Here is a 20,522-nt window from a genome sequence, read left to right as displayed (position 1 = left end):
TCATTTTAAGCCAGAATTACTTCAGTGTTGTGCGTTCCCATCCTTCCTGTAGATACAGCACAGCCTTGAATGAGTTCCCATCATGTTGTCAAGTCTGGTTATTTTCCTGTCGGGTCTTGCAGGGTTCCTGCATAGATTCTTCTTTTGAACTGTCTGGTTGGCTTGTTTTTATAAGTTAATGGTACAAGGGGAGAGGAAAATAAGAGAGTGGTGCTTACAGGAAGACAGTTTGCCTACACCTTGTCAGCAGGGCTGACCACAAGGCAGCTGAGATGGATTAGCACACCAGTGCCTGCCTAAAACAAATAAACACCAGCTGTTTATCAGACAGGGCTCTGCTTCCTCCAGGAGGAGGTAAACAGATTTATGCAGATGAACCTCCCAGGTGCCCTTGCAGCACAGCATCTTTCATGGCTATTCGGCCTTCCTTATGAGTTACGACCAGGACAGACAAGCAGAGAATAGATGCAAGGTTAGAGCAATAACATCCATTTGTACAGTGCTGGGGCGCTTTGTCGGTGCTTTGTGTTTAAAGCTCACATTTAATAATGATGCCAGATTAATCACGGCGCTGATCTCACTGTGAATGGGAGAATTTGATGTAAACTTCAGTATTTTAAACCTATAGCATGTGAAAAGGCAATTTATTATAACTCGCTTATTATTCCATTTATGCCTGAAATACTATGAAGCAAAATTTATGGCCTTTCAAGGTTGAGAGGAATCGTGATCAGCAAAAGTACTTTTCTGACTGTCCATTAAGATTGTCCAGTTACTGTCTAACTGCTCAATCTCATGAGCCCATTATATGTATGTTTTTCATAGCCCATCCAAGCTTACTTTTAATCCAGCAGTGCTACGTGGATCTGCTATCTCAAAAGATTACTCCTCACTTGGTTCATCTCCTTCTGCCATAATATCTCCTTAAATTCTTCATGTGCCTTTTCCCTGAAGCTTCACAGGTGACCCTAACAACTTGCTGTGAAATCTGGGTTTTGAAGACAGATGGGATATTATTTTAATAACGTAGACATAATTACACAGTCTGGACGCTGGCTCTCAAAAACGTCTCATCATTTATTAAGACGTTGTTGAGAAGCAAAATTGGGAGCTGAAAATTTGGGGCGAGACCTCGGGGAGTTTTGGGAAGTGAGGTCTACTTCAGTTCTCACGATGTTACCAATTATGAGAAGTGTTAATAATTCCAAATACTATCGCTGATTATTCTGAGGTGGTTCTTTAATCTCACGTTAAATAGGTCAGTTGTATTGCAGTGCTACATTTCCGTTGGGGTTCTGAGTTTTTTTAAGGATACGTGGATTCTTCTTAATACAGGATTACGTGACCTTTGTCTCCCGATCAACAACAAATGCAAATACGTGGTTTGTCAGTACAGCAAATCCTGGATACTACTGTGATCAGTGCTGTAGAAATGCTTGCCAAGAGAAAGAAGCAAGACTGCTTTTCCTCTATTAAGTAAACAGTAGCATTTGAACTCTTCTCGGATTAGGACTTTCCTCACCCAAGTGCATTGCGTAACGTTTCAACATGTAATATTTCAGTTTTCTCAAGGTACTCCTTAAACACTCAGCTAAACCAGATGGAGAAGTCCACATGTGATGTGTTCTCACTCGTTGTCATTGCAGACTTAAAGCCAAAGTCATTTTGGATGTGCCTTCCATTCTGTTCCTTGATGTTGCTAATATTATTAATATTGGTTACTAACAGTTTTCAGTCTATTGAACGATTAATGAAAAGGTCAATGAGATTCCTCTATAGAAGCATCGTTCATTACAAGGCCCATTGCTTATGCAATCTTGCTGCATTCATCTTCCCTAACAAGCAAAAGGGCCAGAGATTGCAGCTTCTTAAACCTGCTAGTGAGCTCCTAATGAGAAATCTTAATTGTATGAAAGCCATTACGATGTTACTCTTCCACTCTGCTGGCCTTTGGACGTGTTGAGTTACACCTGGGTTGTTGCGAGGTGTTGGAGTTCATGGCCCAGTATTGGTGTCTACTGAATCAAGGGTGGCAGGAGCTGGTGGTAGGCTGGGATTGCTGTTTGTGATGCTTCCCTGCAGCCAGTCTGAAACCTGCTGTCAGTCACTCTTGCATCCACGTTGCCCAAAGGGAAATGCATCCCAGCTGATGTGTGCAGACTCAAATTGCTCCTGTGGCATGTGGAAGAGATGGAAAAGATTCAAAGTTATGAATGTCCCAGGGTGGGAGAGGGCCCTGTCCCATCTAATGATCCTGCCTGAGCAGACCTCTGATGTGTCAGCTTTGCTCACCAAGTGCTGGGGAAGAGTGTACAGCTCTCACTGCCCTGCTGTGACCATCAAGCTGAAGCTGTGGGTGATCTGTTCTACAGCAGTTTCCAAGGCAGGCAGTTAGCTCCAGTGTAGGGAAATACAGAGGGATAGCCAGCTGCCTCTAGCTGCCTTCATAGTTCATTTCAGGCATAAAAAAAAACAACAACAAAACAAAAAAAACTCTTCATATTGCCAAAGCAGCTGTATGGGCACTGTGATACTAGAAAGATGCTTAGTGCTTTGGCAGGAAGTAGCTGTGCCCTGGCGTCATCCCAAAAATGAGCATGGAGACCCTCAACCTCTCCCTGCAATCAGTGGCATTTAATCAAGACTCTGTGCTTGCGGAGATCTCACTGGTCACTTGTTTAGCCTTGTAGGTGACTAATACCTGGGTATATTTAGCCCTTATGAATGACCCTGTTTAGGTGATGTGTGAACAGCTGGTGCGGACCAATCTGTATGGGCTTCTGTATTTCCATAAAATTAATAGCTGTGGCTCTTCTGAGTGTTTCTGAAGCCTCAGTTGCTATTGTTTGTCAGCCCTTGCCTAAATGTCAGTGGAAAGGATCATTGAAACTAATGGTTTGAGTTCACCTCTTGTATCGGTGATTTGTCCTGGGGTGACCCTGGAGGGAATGGTTGAAGATGGATGTGGGTTAAAGTGTTGCTGCAGGACACTGCTCGGTGCACCCAGCCAGCTCCTGCTAGTGCCCTAAGGTGTGTGGGGTCATTGGTGCTCTTCCTCTTGGGAACTCTTTGACTTGCCAATGTTTAGCCTCAGAAATCTGCCTGAGTTTAGGTTTAAACTGATCCCCACTGAAATGCAAAATTCAACAGCTTCTGGAAACTCAACCTTCTAATCTCAGCCAGCCTGGCATCAGAAGTATGTGACCTTTGCCTTCTCTCACAGGAGATTAATTATTTCCTGGATCTTTCCAGAAAGATTCAGGTCTTCATGGCTGATTTTGCCCCAAAGGTTCTTCTCCCTGAGGTCTCGCCTGCTTCAAGTTGTAGTGAAAAATGTGATAAATCTCAAGTACTTTCCTCACAGATGTTTTGTATAAGCCTAACTCCATCCCAGAGATGGCTGCATTCCGTGGGTGGGTAAAAAGATCCCTGTAGATACTTTTGCAAAGCAATTTCAGCTTGCTAGAAAATTGAATTAATTGTTTTCCATTCCCTGATTTAACCCTGATTCATTCTTCCCTCAACCCTCTCCCTCCCCTCCCTCCAACAGATGTCCAGCATATTAAGAGGAGAGACATCGTTTTGAAGAGGGAGCTGGGAGAAGGTGCCTTTGGGAAGGTGTTCTTGGCCGAGTGTTACAACCTCAGCCCCACCAATGACAAAATGCTGGTGGCAGTGAAGGTAAATCCCAAGGGCGAGTGGCAGAGAGTACAGCAGGGGCTGCGTGGGAAAGGGAGGCAGGGGAGGGCAGGGGGCTATGGGAGGAGATTTATCTGATGCCGGAGATTTGTGGTAAATCCACTTAGTCACACAGAGTTCCAGCGTTTTGCTTCAAGGTCGTCTGCTCTCACCAATGCCAAAGCTTCCCTTCCTGCCGATGTGGCCAGGAGACGTGGAGGAGGAGCAGGGCTGGAAGGGCTCAGATCTGCGCAGCTGTAAGAGTGGTGGAGAGGCTGCCTTCCCTCTGTGAGGGACTGGGACCTTCTCTTAGGGGATTTTCTCTTGCTGAAGATGAAACAAAAAGAGGCCTCAGCAAAAAATAAGCACTTAAAAGCTAAGCACGGCCAACCAGTTTGCTGGGAGCAGTTTGCTGGGACAGCTTTGCTGTGAGATGAAAGAAGTAAGGCAGCAAGAACTGCAAGATTGCACTTTTCACCTCTGGGACTGGTTAAAGTCAAGGTAGCACAGCTACCCACATCATTAATTGCCTAGTTATGTGGCTGGCACCTGCCCATTGGTGTCAGCCATCCCTTATGTGATCCCATCTCTCAGGTCTCTACTGATCTTCATTTGCATGTAGGCAGAAACAGCATCCAAACTTGTTTCCGATAATTGCTACTATGAGCTTACATCTCCAGAGTGCCTTTCATCCCGACAGATCATACGGATCCAGAACTGGAGCGGAGCCTTGAAATCAGGCTTTTTGCCAGCTTGGCGGGGGGGGGAGGGGGGGGCATTCTTCTAATTTGGGCCACGTTTTATGTTGTAGGTTTAAAAAAATATATATGGAAAGGAATAAAGGAAAAGGGGGCTACGCATGTTGAGCTGAGCTTTGGCTGCGTTTCTGGAAGATCTCATGCTCCCAACAGAGGGTGGAAGTCACTCCTGTTGTCACTGCAGCTCTGAGCAGCAGCAGGATGTGCTGCTTAGGATGTGGGATCTGTCCCCTGTCCTCCCAGGGGGCTCTCCCCCAGGGCCAGGAATAGGCAATGAAAGACTGTGGCTAAATGGACTCAGATTTCCAGTGGATCTGAAAACTGCAGCCCTGCAGATCAGCTTTTGATGTGATGGTGTGGATAAGTTTGCTCTTCTATTCAACTTGCTTCTGAAAGCACTCTAAGAAGCACTTAAAAGTACAGTCAGCAAAAAGCGTTGAAGTTTCAAAGTCAAGTGCTGGCAATGCTGGAGGGGCTGCTGTTTGGGGCACGTCCTCTGAGCACAGATTTCTCATTTCTCTATGGGCTTCTCCTTTGTGATGGCCACTCTTGTTTCTGAGAGCTCTCTATGCGTGCTTGTTTTTGTAGCCATCCAGCACTGGTGTTACATGGTCCCCTTTTGGCAGAGGGCAGATAGAATCAGGGAAATTGAGGGGACAGAATCCACCCAGCTGGAGGACAGTGACCAACCTGCCTTTGCAGCCAGATTGTAGATACCAGACCTACAGTGACATTAAACATGGTGCTTGTGGAGACCTGGCACTGTTGCCACATGAACAGGAAATTCCCAGGAAGCATCAGCAGAGCTGGCAGCTTGTGACAATGACTGCAACCTGCAGACAGAGTGAGAGGCTTGATGTCACATAGCAATCCTATGATGGAGACACAAATGCAACCCACCCCAAACCTTCCTAGGAGAAGCATTTCTACTCTAGATTTGGTCTCTTCCTTGAGCCTTCATCTTCTTTTACTGGTGGTAGGTGGACAGTTGGACTGGATGATCTCAGAGGTCTTTTCCTACCTTAGTGATTTGATGATTCTTTCCTGGTTCTACCGCTTCCAGTTCTTGTTTCCTTCACTTCTAAAGGCTGTGCAACCTTAGCAATGTTTTTTTAATCTCCTATTTTGTATGATATTTACAAAGTCACAGTCCTCACACCTTGTGGAAGTGACAGAGTGTGAAGGAGATGAAACCCAACTCACTGCAACCTGAAATATTATGTGCAACTACAGGAAAAAGGAGAGAAAGGAGTCATGGGGGAGGGGAAGTGTTTTCCTGGGGAGAAAAGAAATAATGGGAAGCATCAACGTTATGAAGATATTAAATGCCTGAAAGTAATTGGGTGCCTGAGATAAGGATGGATGCTTTGCCATCTGCACAGCGTAACTATCATCCATCTAAATATCTCTAGTCAAGCTATCCCAGAGGACACAGAATTACAATAATATTATGCCATGTGCCTAGCAGGGTAGGGGTGGAAAAAGGGAATGAGGGAATGTCTTAAGGCTTGGGTAAAACCTTGCCGGAGATCTGCTCAATGAGGAAAAGCAGCTACTGGGGAGCACTCAGTACTTCTGTGTATGTGAACTCAGCAGGGCCATCAGCCCTCACGGCTCTTCCATCTTGTCCAGCATTCTGGACATCCCAGCTTTTTTTTGGTAAGTGCTCGTAGCAGAGTCCTCCCTTGATGTCCTGCGATGACAACCTTCTGTTCTCCTATGAAACAGCCCAATCACTCACGGACAAGCTGGCCTTCAGGCCTGGTAACCCATCTCCATCAGCAGCTGCACCCATAGCAGCATCTTCATTGCAGCCCCCGCAGTGTTGGGCTGCAACCTAACCTGGTGCACTCGCATGTGAAAGACAAGATATTCTCAGTAAGGATTCTGATTTCAGCATCCGTCTGCCAGGGGGGCTGTTATGAACAGTGGGGAATAAAAAACATGACTTTAAAAATGATGAGAAAAGACTTGAGAGTGTCCTTCTTCAGAGGCAGTTTGAAAAATCCACACAGTAACTGCACAGCCTGGCAAATCCATCTTCTGAATAAAGGTAGTACAGTCAGCTATTTCAAAATAAAAGACAGATAGCGAGGACTGGCTGGCTCAGGAATTTAATAATAATGAGATATGAAGCCATTCACCCCTAGGTCACCAGTACAAATCCTGCCCAAGCTGGGAATAATTGGAAGCTATTACCCTCTGAGGCTTGTTTGCTGCTTCCTGGGAAATGAGTTGGAGACCCCACTGGGCTGGTAAACAAAATGTGGTGCCACCAGTATCTGCTGCCAGCTCTCCTGATGCAGCTGGGTGGTGGCAGTGGTTCCTATCCTCTCATATGCTCATCAGCTCTCCCTCTATGCTACCACCCCTTTGGTTTTGGCCTCCTCTGCTTTTGCCCATCCTGTACATACGTGTCTTTCCTTTCAGGCACTGAAAGACCCCACTTTGGCAGCCCGCAAGGACTTCCAGAGGGAGGCAGAGCTGCTCACCAACCTGCAGCATGAGCACATCGTCAAGTTCTATGGTGTATGTGGAGATGGCGACCCACTCATCATGGTCTTTGAGTACATGAAGCATGGGGACCTGAACAAGTTCCTGAGGTATGTGTAAAGGAGGGCATGGCAGATGTAACACAGCTGTACCCATGAGTAGCTTGTCTTAGATCTGTGGTGCTCCAGAGAGCCATAGTTGTGTAGATGGTGGCGGGTTGGGTGATGTGAGCAGAGGAGGAGGATGGTCCTCAGCAGATTAGGTGCTTGAAGTTCTACTCCAGCATTTCCTCTTTGGTAGTCCCAAGGGTTGTCCAGGTGAGCTATGGAAACCAGATATTTGTTTTCCCACCCCTGCAAGTCTGAAGCTGGAGGGTCACCAGCCATGACTCCCCATGCCACCCAGATACTGGCTTGATAGGACCAGAACTAAAATACTCCTGAGAGGATCCTTCTGGAGTCCTTCATCTGATTGCTACCATGGGCATTTACTGATTTGCAGTTCTCATCTCTATATTCAGAAAAGAGAGGAGAAATTCAGGAGGGGCCTCAGGCAGTGTTTGTGCAGTCCATCCTTGGTCCTTGTGCCCTAGATTTCAGCAGACAAAATATCTTAACCAGTGGCTACTCCAGAAGATGGGCGATGCAAGATGAAGTGCCATAATTGCCTTCCAGTCACCATTCATTAGCAAATAATCTGAGTGCCTTGAATCTGCCACTGTTGAGGGGCAGAGAGCAATGGTGGGAGGATGTTTGTGGTGTTGCTCTCCCACGATACAGAAATTATGCTCTGGAACCTGCATGCGAGTGAAGTGGTACTTACCTCTTGAAATAATGAGTAGGTTTATTTCCCAGTATTTACAAAATTGGACCCTTGATATTTTCCTGCTTTGACTGCTAAGTGTGAGCATGATTGCAGTGGGAACAAGAAGCTCAAACACATCACATCTAGGTTTGGGGCTGGGATATATTCTGTGCTTATATCTCCATCATCACAATCTGTTTCTGACCAAGGAAAACAAGGAAACATATCCTTCCCTGAGGTTTTGATTTTGAAGCAATTGCCCACACCAGAAGTGCTGTGGGGAAGGATTCCATGGACAACCCTGCCCATGGATAACAACGAGGTTGGATCTAGATAATCTTTAAGGTCCCTTCCAACCCAAGTCAATCTATGATTCTTTCAAGCAGGACCGAGCTGTCTACAGCTCTCTTGGAGCATCCACAGGGCAGTGGCTGAGCTGGGAACACACCTTCATTGATTTCCCCCCTCATTTTGGCATAGTAGAGGCAGATGGGATATGAACTTACAGGTCATTCTCCGTCTGGATGACATCCTTGGCCAGGTAGGACTCAGGATGGAAGCTGCAAGGGGGTGAAGAGGGTGATAGAGGATTCAGGTTTCTCTTAGTGGATAGCAGGTTTTATTGGGGCTCTGGAGAAATACAGACACAGCACTGTGGGAAGCACAGCATTTCTAGGGCCAGCATTCATGGAGTGGGGGCTTTTGAGCATTCAGATCCCATTCTGAAGACCTGCAACAACCACATTCCCTCTCGCCTCAACAAATATCTCCATCACCTCCTCCCTTTCTTTCAGCACACACATAGGTGATTTTCTTCCTCATATTGACAAAAGCTTCCACCACACCCTAAGAAAGAAGAAAAAGGAAACGAGAAAACAAAGTTTCCTTGACAGAGACCAGCCAATTTTATGATCTTGGTGTAAAGCTGAAGCAAACCCCTTGCTCCAAGCAGGGATGGGCAGCTCCTTTTCGTATTCCCTACATCTTCTTAATGCAACTAAATGCACTAATATCCCCCCAGATAGTTTCAGGAGTAGACTTCTTTCAGGATGATACCCATGTGGGATGGAGAAGGGGAGGGGAGGAAGGAATATGTATCACACAGGACATATAAATCCTGTATAGTAGGATGTGGAGGGACTCAGTGACAAAGAAAGGTATTGGCTGATCATGTTTTAAACATGACCTGTTCCCATCAGATGCAGACGGTTCTTTGGAAGTAATTATTGTATTTGGAAAAGGCTGCAGTAATGAGATGGTATTATGTCCTTCACTTCTCATGTTGGAATAGTTACTCTTGATGACACCAGGTATCATCCACAGTTAAATGTGGTGTAACTGCAAGGCACATCTGGTATAAAATGTCCAGCATGGTTTTAGAAACCACTTCTTGTCCTTCCCATCCCATACTCACTGTAGTATCACCCACTCTCAGCTTCCCAAAACACTCCTGCCTCCTCAGCTCTCATCTCTGAACTGTTTTGGAAGGAGATGGAAGGAGGGGACCCTTGGGGTTGTGTTCCTGGTGGCAGGGCAGCAGGAGATAACTGAATACAGCAGCATTTCAAAAACTATGGGCTGGACCCCAAATGTCTAGATTCCTTGGTTTGCCCTAACCCCAGTAGGGTAATCAGGAAACAAAGGAGAGAAACAGTTTGGGTCTCATGGGTAGTTTGGTCCCATGTCAAGAAGGAGGGAAAGCTGTGTGTGTGTGCATTTCAATTTGCAGGCTCTCTGCAGGGCTGACAGCAGGGTGAAACGCCAGGAACTATTTCAATGAGAATAGTCTGAAAGCTTCAGAGGAGATGCTGTACTGCATCGTAGTCACGAGGAGGGAAGTCACAGCAAAATCTCTTGCTTTTCCCTAAATATGAGGGCTTTTGTTATTCCACCTCCAAAAAGGACACAGCAGGGTGAGCTCCATCGGAGAAAGAGACATCACAGAGGGAGTACAGTAAAGACAGTCCTGGTACACAGCTTGGGAGAGGATTTAAAGGGGGACAGGACAGGAATGACCCTGACCTCAAGTCCTGCCTTTACAATGCACTTTGTTCAGCAAAATGTTGCCTTTTATTGTCCAGGATGTTCTCTCCATCTGCTGACATTCAGTCATTACCCCTGCATCTCTGCTTGGTGTCTTCAGAGTTTACAGCACCTGTGTTACCTCTTGGACAGCTTAGGGTATAAAGGATACTTTCCAGGGATGCTGATGTTCTTCTGAAACCCTGCCTGTGATCTCTGGTTGTATTGGTATATCAAATGAGAGGAGGTTGTTTGGTGCAGATGGAGTAGAAGAGGCTGTGTGGGATTAATAGAGTAAACAACAAGAATATGATGGCTGGAGAAGAAAAGAGGGTGATAGCTCCACATCTAGAAATGTTTCCAAGGTATAAGAATTAACTAGAGCAAACATGTAGATATCCGTGTAATCGGGTTATCTAGATTTATCCGTGATAGAGGCTGCTGCCCCTAGAAGGGGAGAAATGAACAAAAACAACGGCAGCAATCTAAGGAAAGAAATTATTTTACTAAATACGAGACACAATATGATACAATATAACTACAACTACTATATCAAACAAGGCAGAGAAAAAAGAAAGAGAGAAAAAGAGTCCCGGAGAACCGGGGGCCTACTGCAATCTCTAGGCGACAGGCTGGAACGTTGCTGATAGAGCGAGACGGCAGGGATGGAGCGCTCCAAAGCGAAAGACAGGGCGAAAAGAGGGACGTTCCAGCCTGGGAGCGAGATTATATGTGTGTCCTCCTCCTCTGGTGATTCATCTCTGGCCGCGTTGTCCCCTGGGATATGTAGTTTCCTCCAAGGGCTGAGTACTCGGGATGCTGCCATTCCACAGATCTGGAGCATGAACCTTCCACACTTCCGCATACCCTCTGTTACACTTCCACATACCCTCTGTTACACTTCCACATACCCTCTATTACACTTCCACATACCCTCTGTTACACTTCCACATACCCTTTGTTACACTTCCACATACCCTCTGTTACACTTCCACATACCCTCTATTACACTTCCACATACCCTCTGTTACACTTCCACATACCCTTTGTTACACTTCCACATACCCTCTGTTACACTTCCACATACCCTCTGTTACACTTCCACATACCCTCTGTTACACTTCCACATACCCTCTGTTACACTTTCTTATACCACCAAAACAGTTCATACCGCACATGATGTCATGATGTAGAATATTGACAGCACAAAACCATGACAATCCGGAAGCCAATTCATTTTACACAGGTCTTGCCAGAGAGTAGAATGACCACAGTGCATCAAGCCACTGGTCGCTCTGCCCTAGCAGTCTGTCTTCTGCCTATGGCCATAAGATATTTCTTGGAGAAGAGTAAGGATAGAAGGATGTATGGCACCTACTCACCCACCAAATGTCCACTCAACTTCTTGTTCTGTAAGATTTCCTTTTTTCTTTCCTCTGGAGCTGTGTGTGCATCCTCACACTACAGAGCTGGGGGCTCGTCCCCACCCCAGCAGGAGCAGCAACCATGTGGGATTCCTATCTCCTGGTCACTTTTGAGACCCAACTCTATGCTTTTTGCTTTTTCCTCCCTATAGGGCACATGGCCCAGATGCTATGATCCTCGTGGATGGGCAGCCTCGACAAGCCAAAGGGGAGCTAGGGCTATCACAGATGCTCCACATCGCTAGCCAGATCGCCTCTGGAATGGTGTACCTTGCCTCCCAGCACTTTGTCCATAGAGACCTGGCCACCAGGAACTGCTTGGTCGGAGCCAACCTGCTGGTGAAGATTGGAGACTTTGGGATGTCAAGAGATGTCTACAGCACTGATTACTACAGGGTAAGGCAGTTCCAGTGGCCATCCAATGCTCAGAGTGAAGGGAGACTAGGAAATGTGACAGTAAATTAGCTTTTGGAGCTCTTGGGCTCACTCATTTGCTCATTCCCTCAATGAAACATGCACACAGATGTCCATCAGGCACACTTGTGTTTGCCTGATTCCCAGACCACTGTCCTCACTCCTTTTGGTCCTGGACACGCATGTAGATCAGACATTCATGCAGATGCCTACACTCACACAGCTCCCCGTGATACCCCAGCACAGTCACACACTTCGGAATGACTCTGATGTCATTCTGATCTTCCTTCCTTCCTATTTTTCTTCCTCTTTGTTACAAAGACTTTGATAAATTGGAGGAAATCCAAAGAGGGTGACAAAGATGATTAAAAGACTACAGGCTGTGACCTCTTGTGTTAGATTAAAGAAACTTAATACAGGGACCTAGAGAGAAGACAACTGAAAGACTGACTGATAAGTGCATAAAATATGGAAAAGGAAATAATAGGCAATTTAAGCTCAACCTCAAAAACACTTTTTCCAGCAGGGACATCATTTAGACAATGGAATAATTTGCCAGAGGTAGGTTGCTGAGGGCCTGTCATTAAAGAAGTCCAGGAAGCAACTAGATAAAAATGCCTGGGTTTAGTGCAGAGGCTAATCCTGCACTAGTCTCTGGGGACTGACTCGATGAGTCAGAAATGTCTTTCCAGCCTTATCTTCTGTGATTTATGCTTGTTATGTCCCTTTGCCTTTGTGTCCAGCTGCACTGCCCTATCTGCCTGGGATAGCGGCATCCCTGGGAGGAATGCATGTTTCTTACTCTTCCTCAGCTTGAGAAAATGGGATGTACAAAGCATTCAGAGCACAACAGAGTAGGGATTTGTGGTTGGGTCACCCATCAGCAGAGGAGGGCTTTTCAGGAGAAAGAGCAGAGGTTTTTGCCTGGTGCTTGGTGTAGGGCTGGTTTATTTCTGGTTACAGTGCAGATGTTTGGCTCCGTGGTTGATTTCTATTAGTTACCTAAGAAAGGATTGACCTGTGGGCTTGATCTGATGGCAGAGGTTTTCTTTATGTGATAGGAAATTGCAAATTGGAGCTGGGGAGGGAAAAAAAAAAAGATGATAAGGTTTCTGCTGAGGCATGTCATCTCTCCAAGGCTGGGGCATTGCCTTATCACTAAGTTTAATTACCAGTGAAGGAACCAATCTTCCCTGTGCAACACAAAAGCCCACGTTGGGAAAAGGTCTCAGTGGACTGACTGAGCAGTGACGAGGTGGCTACAATCCCAACCCTGCAGAAATATCAGTAGATAGTCAGTAGGGAAGAACCAAACCCAGGGGAAGAAGAGAAGCAGCTTGTGAGATTATCCATGCTCTTGCTTGGGTCCTTCAGCAAATGGAAATTGGATGGGAGGACCCCCAAGAAGTGAGAACTGCAGAGATCTTCATAGGCCAGCTCCCTGTACTGGGATATTTTGTCTTCTCTGTGGTGTCCTGTAGACCTCATCCTGTCTGTGCAAAGCGCTTTGCCGTGGTTGCTCTGTGCTCTCTCATGCCATGTTGTAAGGCTCTGCTGGTGGACTTCTCTCTGTTCACACAAATTGCCATGTTTGACCAAAGCAATAACTGATTTATCCTGCTTACCAGACTTGTGGTGCTTTTAGAGCTCTTAATCATCAACTCAGTCCTCTACATACACAGAGACCTTTGCTCTGTTGCTATCCAAAGAGGGATCCTAGGAAATTACAGTTTTGATTACTCATATTCATTTTGTTATGATGAAGCATTTACTTTCTCCTGCAGCATGGCTAAGATAAGCAGTTTGGTTTCACAAACAGTTGTGCATTTCTGCTCTGTATTCCTCACCATTTTAATTTCCAGCATCTCTGGCAGGAAAGCTGTCTCTCCAAGGCTCCTGAGACAGTCAAGTACACAGACCCATCACAAAACCCAACAAGATAGCCTGAGTGAGGGTTTTTGAATGGAGAGAGAGAACAAATGGCCTCAAACATTAGAACCAGACTGCTCCTGGGCCTCCCTCATGGGAGGTGGAGATGTGGCTGTAAAGTTGAGCTTTGAAACTGCTTTCTGCAGTCCCTGGTCACATCCACAACCAAAGTGTTCAGGTGATATAGCGTGCCCAAGCTGCAGCCTAGGAAAGATTCCACTAAATACCATCTTCTGGGTCCACAGTGGAGGATTAGACCTCAAAGCTGACCTCAGATTACATGTCTGGAGGATCTCACTCTGATGGGTCCTTGCATTTGCTGCTGCCCAGACTCCACGAGCAGGGAAAGGTTGGCATGTGGGTATGTGAGTGTGTTCCAGGCTGATGATTAACTCATAGGCATTTAATCTCTTTCCCATTTTTTATCTTTTAAAACAAAGGATAAACACCATCTGCCTCCTGTGTTTGTGGGATGCAGAAGTGCTTTACAAAGGTGAACTGCTTAATTTCCTGTCACACATTTGGGTACAGAAAACAAACATTTGCGTAACAAAAGCAGCAGAGGGGTTTGTTTCCTCTCCCTCCAAGGTTCTCCGTGCTCTGCCTGAACACAGGTGCATCTTCTTCCTTGTGCATCAGATCCCTGATGGTTGTGGAGGTGTCGGCAGGGCAGAAGTGAAATGGCATCAGGTCGGAAAGCGGAGGAAGGTGGAGGTACAGGGGAAGCTGGGAGAAGTAGCCCACACTTGTGTGACACGTCAGGGATGCTGAAGGAGCATGTCTGGGATGTGTTGTGTAATGTGCCACATGATCTTTCATTTAGGTCTCTATAGGAATGCAGGCTGGAATAGATCTGTAAGGGAGATAAAAGGTTCAGGAGGAGTTTTTCTTACTTCTTCTAGAAAACAAGTGGTCAAGTGACTCTTCAGGGATGTCTCAGCATTGTGACACCAGGTGGTAGGATGCTGCAGGTCAGGAATGTTGTGCCCCAGTCATGCTGAGCACATCTGGTGCCTGCCCATGGAGCAGGACCAAGATCAGTTCCCTTTCTTCCCTCAGAATGAGTAATCCAGCTCCCAAACAAAGTCATTTGGCAGCCACCCAAGGAAAAGGGCAGTACTTCTTTATCTTTAGAAGAGAGAAGCCTTAAATTCTAGTCAGCAGTCCTTAATAACTTCCAAGGTTATGTGCTGCCATGGGTGGGACATCAGCAGCAAAGACATGGGTTGAGTAGAGGAAGGATTTATGCAGGCATTGAATCTCATGAAGACGTCCCTCTGTCCAGTTCTGCTGTGTCCTACCCCTCTGGCATCCTGCCCCAAACCCCAGGCGGGGCTTGAAATCTCTGAGGAATCGAGCACCGTCCTTTTGCAGAGATCTGTCCTGAACGTGTTCCAGGTTGCTGTTCGTCATGGGGAGGACACCTGCTTGTGAGGAAAAAAAACCCAACCCACAAAAAAGGACACATGCTGATTTGGCAAATGGCTCTGAAAAGAAGTTTCAGAGCTAAAAAAACACAATAAAAAATGCACAGAAGACTTGTGCATTTTCAACACTATGGAGTGCTCATTGGATTCGGGAGAGACAAGGTTTACAGGAAGAAGCAATATCTTTTATTGAACATCTGATATTGTTGGAGGGGGAAGAAAAGAACATTTTAGACACACAAGTCATCTCTGAGCTTTTTTTTTTTTTCTGTTTTTGTGGTGATATCAGTTTGATTTAATAAAAGATTAATATCTCTTCCTATGAACCTTGGCTCTCCCATCCTTAGACCATCGGTGCCAAAACAACATTTCTGCTATGACTTTGGCCTTAGGTCAGAGTTCCTTAAGAAGTGTAGCATTCCTCTGGCAGATGCCTCCTCCTCTGAAGTGTGAAGGTTTACTCTGTAAACATTTTATTTCTTCTCTTTTCTTAATATGGTCAGATTTAAAAGAAAAACCACAAAACAACAACATATTTTTGATAATTTTCAGTGCTCATTGTCAGCTTCCCACTCCCATCTAGGCCAACTCTTTCTCTGTTTCTTAAACCCTGGAGATCAAAACTATTTTCCTTCTCCTGGGCTGATGTCAACAATTTTTCCAGTGAAGTTTTCCATGCAAGGTCAGTGAGGTTTAACAGCTGCCTGGTTCGTGTCCGTTTGGAGACTCATTCAGCAAGGTTGATAAGACTAATAGATGGGGCTTACAATGAAAGCAGATTTAGAGACTCAATGCCTCAGTGTCAGTGGGTGAAAGAACAAGATGATCTTTGAGGTCCTTTCCAATCCCTTCTATGATTCTAAGATGGCAAGCTCAGTCCCTGACTGCACAGACAGGGGCGAGGAGACATGTGTAGAAGGTACAATGCATGTACTGCATTCAGCTACCAGCAAAAGCTCAATTTCCAGCAGGTAAATGCTATGCAGATGCTAAGTGGTTAAACATTGGCTTTTATCTCTTCTGTCTCTCAAGTGAAAAATGCTCAAGGAGGCTGTGGATGTCTCATCCCTGAAGGCATTCAGGGCCAGGCTGGATGTGCCTTTGGGCAGCCTGGTCTGGTGGTTGGTGACCCTGCACATAGCAGGGGGTTGGAACTGGATGATCACTGTGGTCCTTTTCAACCCAGGCCATTCTATGATTCTATAAAACACAGCATGCTACTTTATCTCCCTCCTATCTCCCAGAGTGCTGGGAAGGTTTCATATCTGTAAAATATATGTTACACTAAGGAGAGGACTTAGAGGTCAAAGAGCTTTCATTTTCTCCTGTACTAGGTGAGATCATGAAGGGCATGTCCCATTTCTAGATCATACCTAAGTAAGAGCACAGAAATCCTGGAGTGACCTGGAGATCTTCCCTGAAGACCCCTAGTAATGGTTCAGATGGGCCAGTTGGGCAGGGCCATACTCCTACTATGTGCAGGAGCCTGCATACACTGCTGGAAATACTATAGTATCTGTTTACTCATGTGTCCCCTTCCTCCCAATCCCTGATTCATTATTTCTGTCCTCGTGCTCATGGCAGTCATTCCTTCTGTATGTCCCTTGAGGTGTGTGGCTCGCAGCACAGTGGCTCACAGCTGCCCCAGTTAGCATTTTGGGGGCAAAAGAGCCAATTTCCCTTTAAGTAGCGGTGAGACTGGAAAGAGGGGAGGTGAGGGAATTGCTCTGCTGTGAGGGCATGGGATAAGTGTCTTCGTGCTCATCGTCGTGTGCTCTGCCGTGCAGGTAAATCAGTGTGGTATTGAATGTGCTGGTCTCTGGCATCTCCGTGGCTCCTACAGAAACCTCTGCAAATTGAATTCATGGCACAGTTTTTTATCTCCTCGAAGGAAGATGTAACAACATCATCTTGTGTTTCAGACAGACATTTTTGTTCAGCTCTTGCCCGTTCCTACACTCGGGGAAAAACAAATGCTGAAGAGTCTCTGTTCCCCCACCCCTCCCTTCCTCCTGTTTGAAACATGAAGAGCCCTTCACACAAAGCAGCTCAAGTGCAGAGGAATTAATTGGGGAAATTAGGTTGTGTTGTATTTCTGGCATTTGCTCAGAAATGGTAATTGCCCTCATTCTCCACCCTGCCAAGCCCTCTGCCTGCACCTTGTCTCCCCTCCCTTCTCCTCGCTGTCAACCTGTCTTTCTCCTGCTTCGGTGGCTGTTTTCATGCTGTTACCATTTATCTCATTTCAGTAATGAGAGGGATATGGCAGGTAAAGAGCTCTCGGAATCTACTGCCATCTTTGAAGCAAAGACACAAAAGAGCATTTTGTTTTTGGGAAAACTCCCTGCCATAGAACTTGACCTCCATGCTCACCTCTTCTCCTGGCTGGGATGTGTTGCTGCTGCATTGCAAGTCATTTGGCTCAGATATCTCATTTAATATAGTCTCAATGCTCACCCAAATGTTAAACCTCGCCTTTTTTCCCCCAAACCCTCACACACTCACTAAGAGCTAATCAAATGTACGATCTTTCCATCCAAACCCAGTCCAATTTCCAGAGCTTTGAACTGAGGTTTTTGCTTTCTCCCAACCGACGCATTGAACCCTAGATTGCAGGGGCAGTTTAAAGCCTTTCAGTTTAGCTTCTGATAGTCTTTAACTCCTGACCTCCCGTGTGTTGAGGTTACCAGCATAGACAAACAGGGAGGTTCATTGTTCTGTATGTCCTGATTTGTAAGACAGCTGCTGGTGTTCGTGGTGTCAAATAGAGGTGTTATAGTGGGTAGTAAAGTGCTGGAACTCCTTGTCTTAGGACATGGTAGGTACCAGCACTTGAGATGGACTGAAAAAGGGACTGAATGGTTACAGAAGCAAAGCAGTCTATTAAGGGCTATCAAACACAAGTAAGCAGATCTAGAGAGGTGGAGGAAACAACTTGTGAACACAACCGTAGCAGAAATGCTAATTCACAGCTTGAAACAGTGATTGAGCACCTGGTGGGAAGGCAGGGCCAGCCCAGGGGAGCTCAGGTGCATGCAATTAAATGCAGCTGAGTGACTGGAAGGGCTGGAGCTAGGATCTACTCCTTCCTAGCCTTCATGTAAGGGCTGGCAGTGGAGGTGGGGTTATTTGGCTGGAGATCCTTGTTTGCCTGAGGTCTTCTAAAGGTAGGCAGATTTTCTTTGGTTTTGTATCTGTGGTTGCTGTATTTGGGCTTGTTCTCATTTGTTGCGGCCAAAGAATTTGTCACCTTGCTATTATTGCTGTACTTTCCATCACGTTATAGCATTACACTAACCTACCCTTGAGTAGTTTTGTTTGTCTGTTTGTCTTCCTTGAGTAGTAGAATCATAAAATCATTTGAGTTGGAATGGACTTTTAAAGGCTGTCCAGACCAACTGCTCTGCAATGACCAGGAATGCCTACAGATAGATCAGATCCTGGTCCAGTTGACTTATCCAAGAAACCCATCCATATAGTAGCCTATCCAAGAGTAAATACCTATCTATTGCTTGCTTGTAATGTGCTCAATTCTCCTGCTGTTCCTACTCGTGTTCTGAAAATTAGCTGAAAAACTAGGATAAATAAAAAAGAAGCCAGAGCGTCTCACTTGATGGAAATCCAGCTCCCCTGGGGGTACCACCAGAAACAAGGGAAGGCTTTGTATGGGGCGGTCCAGAACTGGTGACTGCTCCTGGGTTTTACCAAGGTGTAAATGAGAGCAAGAGGTGGAGAACCAAGTGCCAGCAAGCTGCATTAGCCTAGCCCCAGGTGCACCAGTAACCATGTGTTTTTGGACATACTAAAAAGAACAGTTTGCACTTTGGAAGAAGCACTGACATCTAAGGGAGATTTATCTTCTTTTGTTTATGTTGTTGGACCCATTTTCCTGTTGCTTCCCAGCTGTTCAGTGGCCTTCTCCTGCCTTCCCACCTGCAGGACCATGGCCCAGCTCTCTTTGCTATGGGGCGGCCATGAGATCACAAATTGGTTGGGAGAGGTGGGGAGCAGCCCCAACCCTCAGTGCAATCAGTGAGGGAACTGGAGGCAGAGAAGTTATAGGCTAGTTTACTGGGAATATGGATTATTATATATTATGTCTTGGCATGCTTTTTATTTATTTATTTTCCTCAACGTGTCGTGTGAAGTAGTGACTTTTCAAGCAAGGAAGACTTAAAGGTTTTCCCCAGTGCGGAGGGCTGCACTTCAAGGCAAACTGAAGATTCCTTAATTAAGTTATTTACATGGACAGAAAACATTTCTCTTTTTTTCACCTCTGATTCCTGCACGGTCAGGACTCCCATGGGCTTCCACCCCTGTTTCCTCCCTGTTTCATAGTCCTACCTCTTTCTCAGCCACAGAGAGCTCCTTCTTGCCAGCTGGATGGAGAAAGCCCCTATTTGCAAGCAGCTGTCTTTAATAAACAGGCTGTTTAGGACTAGGCTGTCAAAGAGAGCATGTTCAATGTACAATCAAGGGGCAACGATGCACAAAATTGCACACACACACAAAGTAGGAATCTTTTCTTGGTGTGTGTTGAGCTTTGAGCTCTTAAGTGATTCAACCTCTCTCTTTCCCATTCAATTATGCTGGCAACACACGATAAGATTGCTAAAGGAATTAGTGAGTGAAATCTTTATATTGCCTAATCAATATTGTTCTGCTCAGTACAAGGCATCTCACCCTCCTCTCGGCCTCAGTTGGGTTTTTCATTTATTTGCCCTCTGAAAACACAAGTTCACCTTCTCTGAGCTCTGGTGACCAAGAGGAAAAGCAGCAGCGTGTCTGTTGGAAATGTTTGCCGTCAGACTTTCTTCCTTGCTTTAAAAAGAGAAAAGATGTAATACAGGAATGATTACAAACCCAGCCAAACCCATGTTTCAGGGTTCTTAAAGAGGCCCGGAAGGCCTTTCCTCTGTTGCAGTTGTATGGCCTTACAGAAACAGCCAGCAACCTTACAAGCAAAGACAACGGATGGTAATTTTTCTGAGCATCACTGAGGCAAGACGCCAGATTTGATGGGCCACTAGACTGATCCAATAGAGCAAATCCTGTGTTCCACTGTGGATTCTGAGACCAAATTATCAATTAATGTGAAGCTTTAAAGAAAAAAAAAAAAAAACCAACTCCAAATCCCTTTTAGTTCCCTGCAGTCATTAGTGACAAGATACAATATCTATAGCTCAAATGCTTTGCCAGCATCCCCTGGCAGCAAGGCAGAAACTCCACTCCTAATTTTTCCAATACATAGAAGAAAAACATATGAGATCAGTGGTTTTTAGAGTCAGATTCGGCTGCCTCTTCATATTTATTTAGATGGAGGAATAAATCAGGTTTGGGTTACTTCTGGGTTAGTTATTTGTTATTGGAATAAATGCATGGTAATAGATCTGACAGGGGAAGATGTTTCTCTTTCAGCTGTGTTTGAGGTAGAATTTGCTTTGTTCTGCACTATATTATATTGATGTTTTTTCCCGCTGATGATGACTTCATCTGCTCTGCTTCCTCCCAGTATCCATGCCTCTGCCACAGCTGGCTTTAGGATGTGGATTTATGCGAGAGATCTTTCCTTC

The 20,522-nt window shown here is 45.6% G+C and overlaps 1 protein-coding gene across 5 annotated transcripts in view; it reads left to right on the top strand.

Annotated features, from left to right (window-relative positions):
- NTRK3 (neurotrophic receptor tyrosine kinase 3) overlaps positions 1-20,522 on the top strand; it is a 179,744-nt gene that overhangs the window by 137,140 nt on the left and 22,082 nt on the right. For 4 of the 5 annotated variants that reach the window (XM_072345689.1, XM_072345690.1, XM_072345692.1 and 1 more), the window contains exons 13-15: positions 3,551-3,681; positions 6,867-7,039; positions 11,332-11,575. In XM_072345689.1, coding sequence (XP_072201790.1) covers positions 3,551-3,681; positions 6,867-7,039; positions 11,332-11,575 — 548 coding nt within the window. Of the gene's footprint in view, positions 1-3,550; positions 3,682-6,866; positions 7,040-11,331; positions 11,576-20,522 lie in introns of those variants that run through there. The other variant, XR_011904865.1, reaches the window with a different exon arrangement.

This window comes from Excalfactoria chinensis, chromosome 10 (assembly GCF_039878825.1).
Source record: "Excalfactoria chinensis isolate bCotChi1 chromosome 10, bCotChi1.hap2, whole genome shotgun sequence".
Classification (NCBI taxonomy): Eukaryota; Metazoa; Chordata; class Aves; order Galliformes; family Phasianidae; genus Excalfactoria; species Excalfactoria chinensis.
This window is presented reverse-complemented; position numbering and strand designations above follow the sequence as displayed.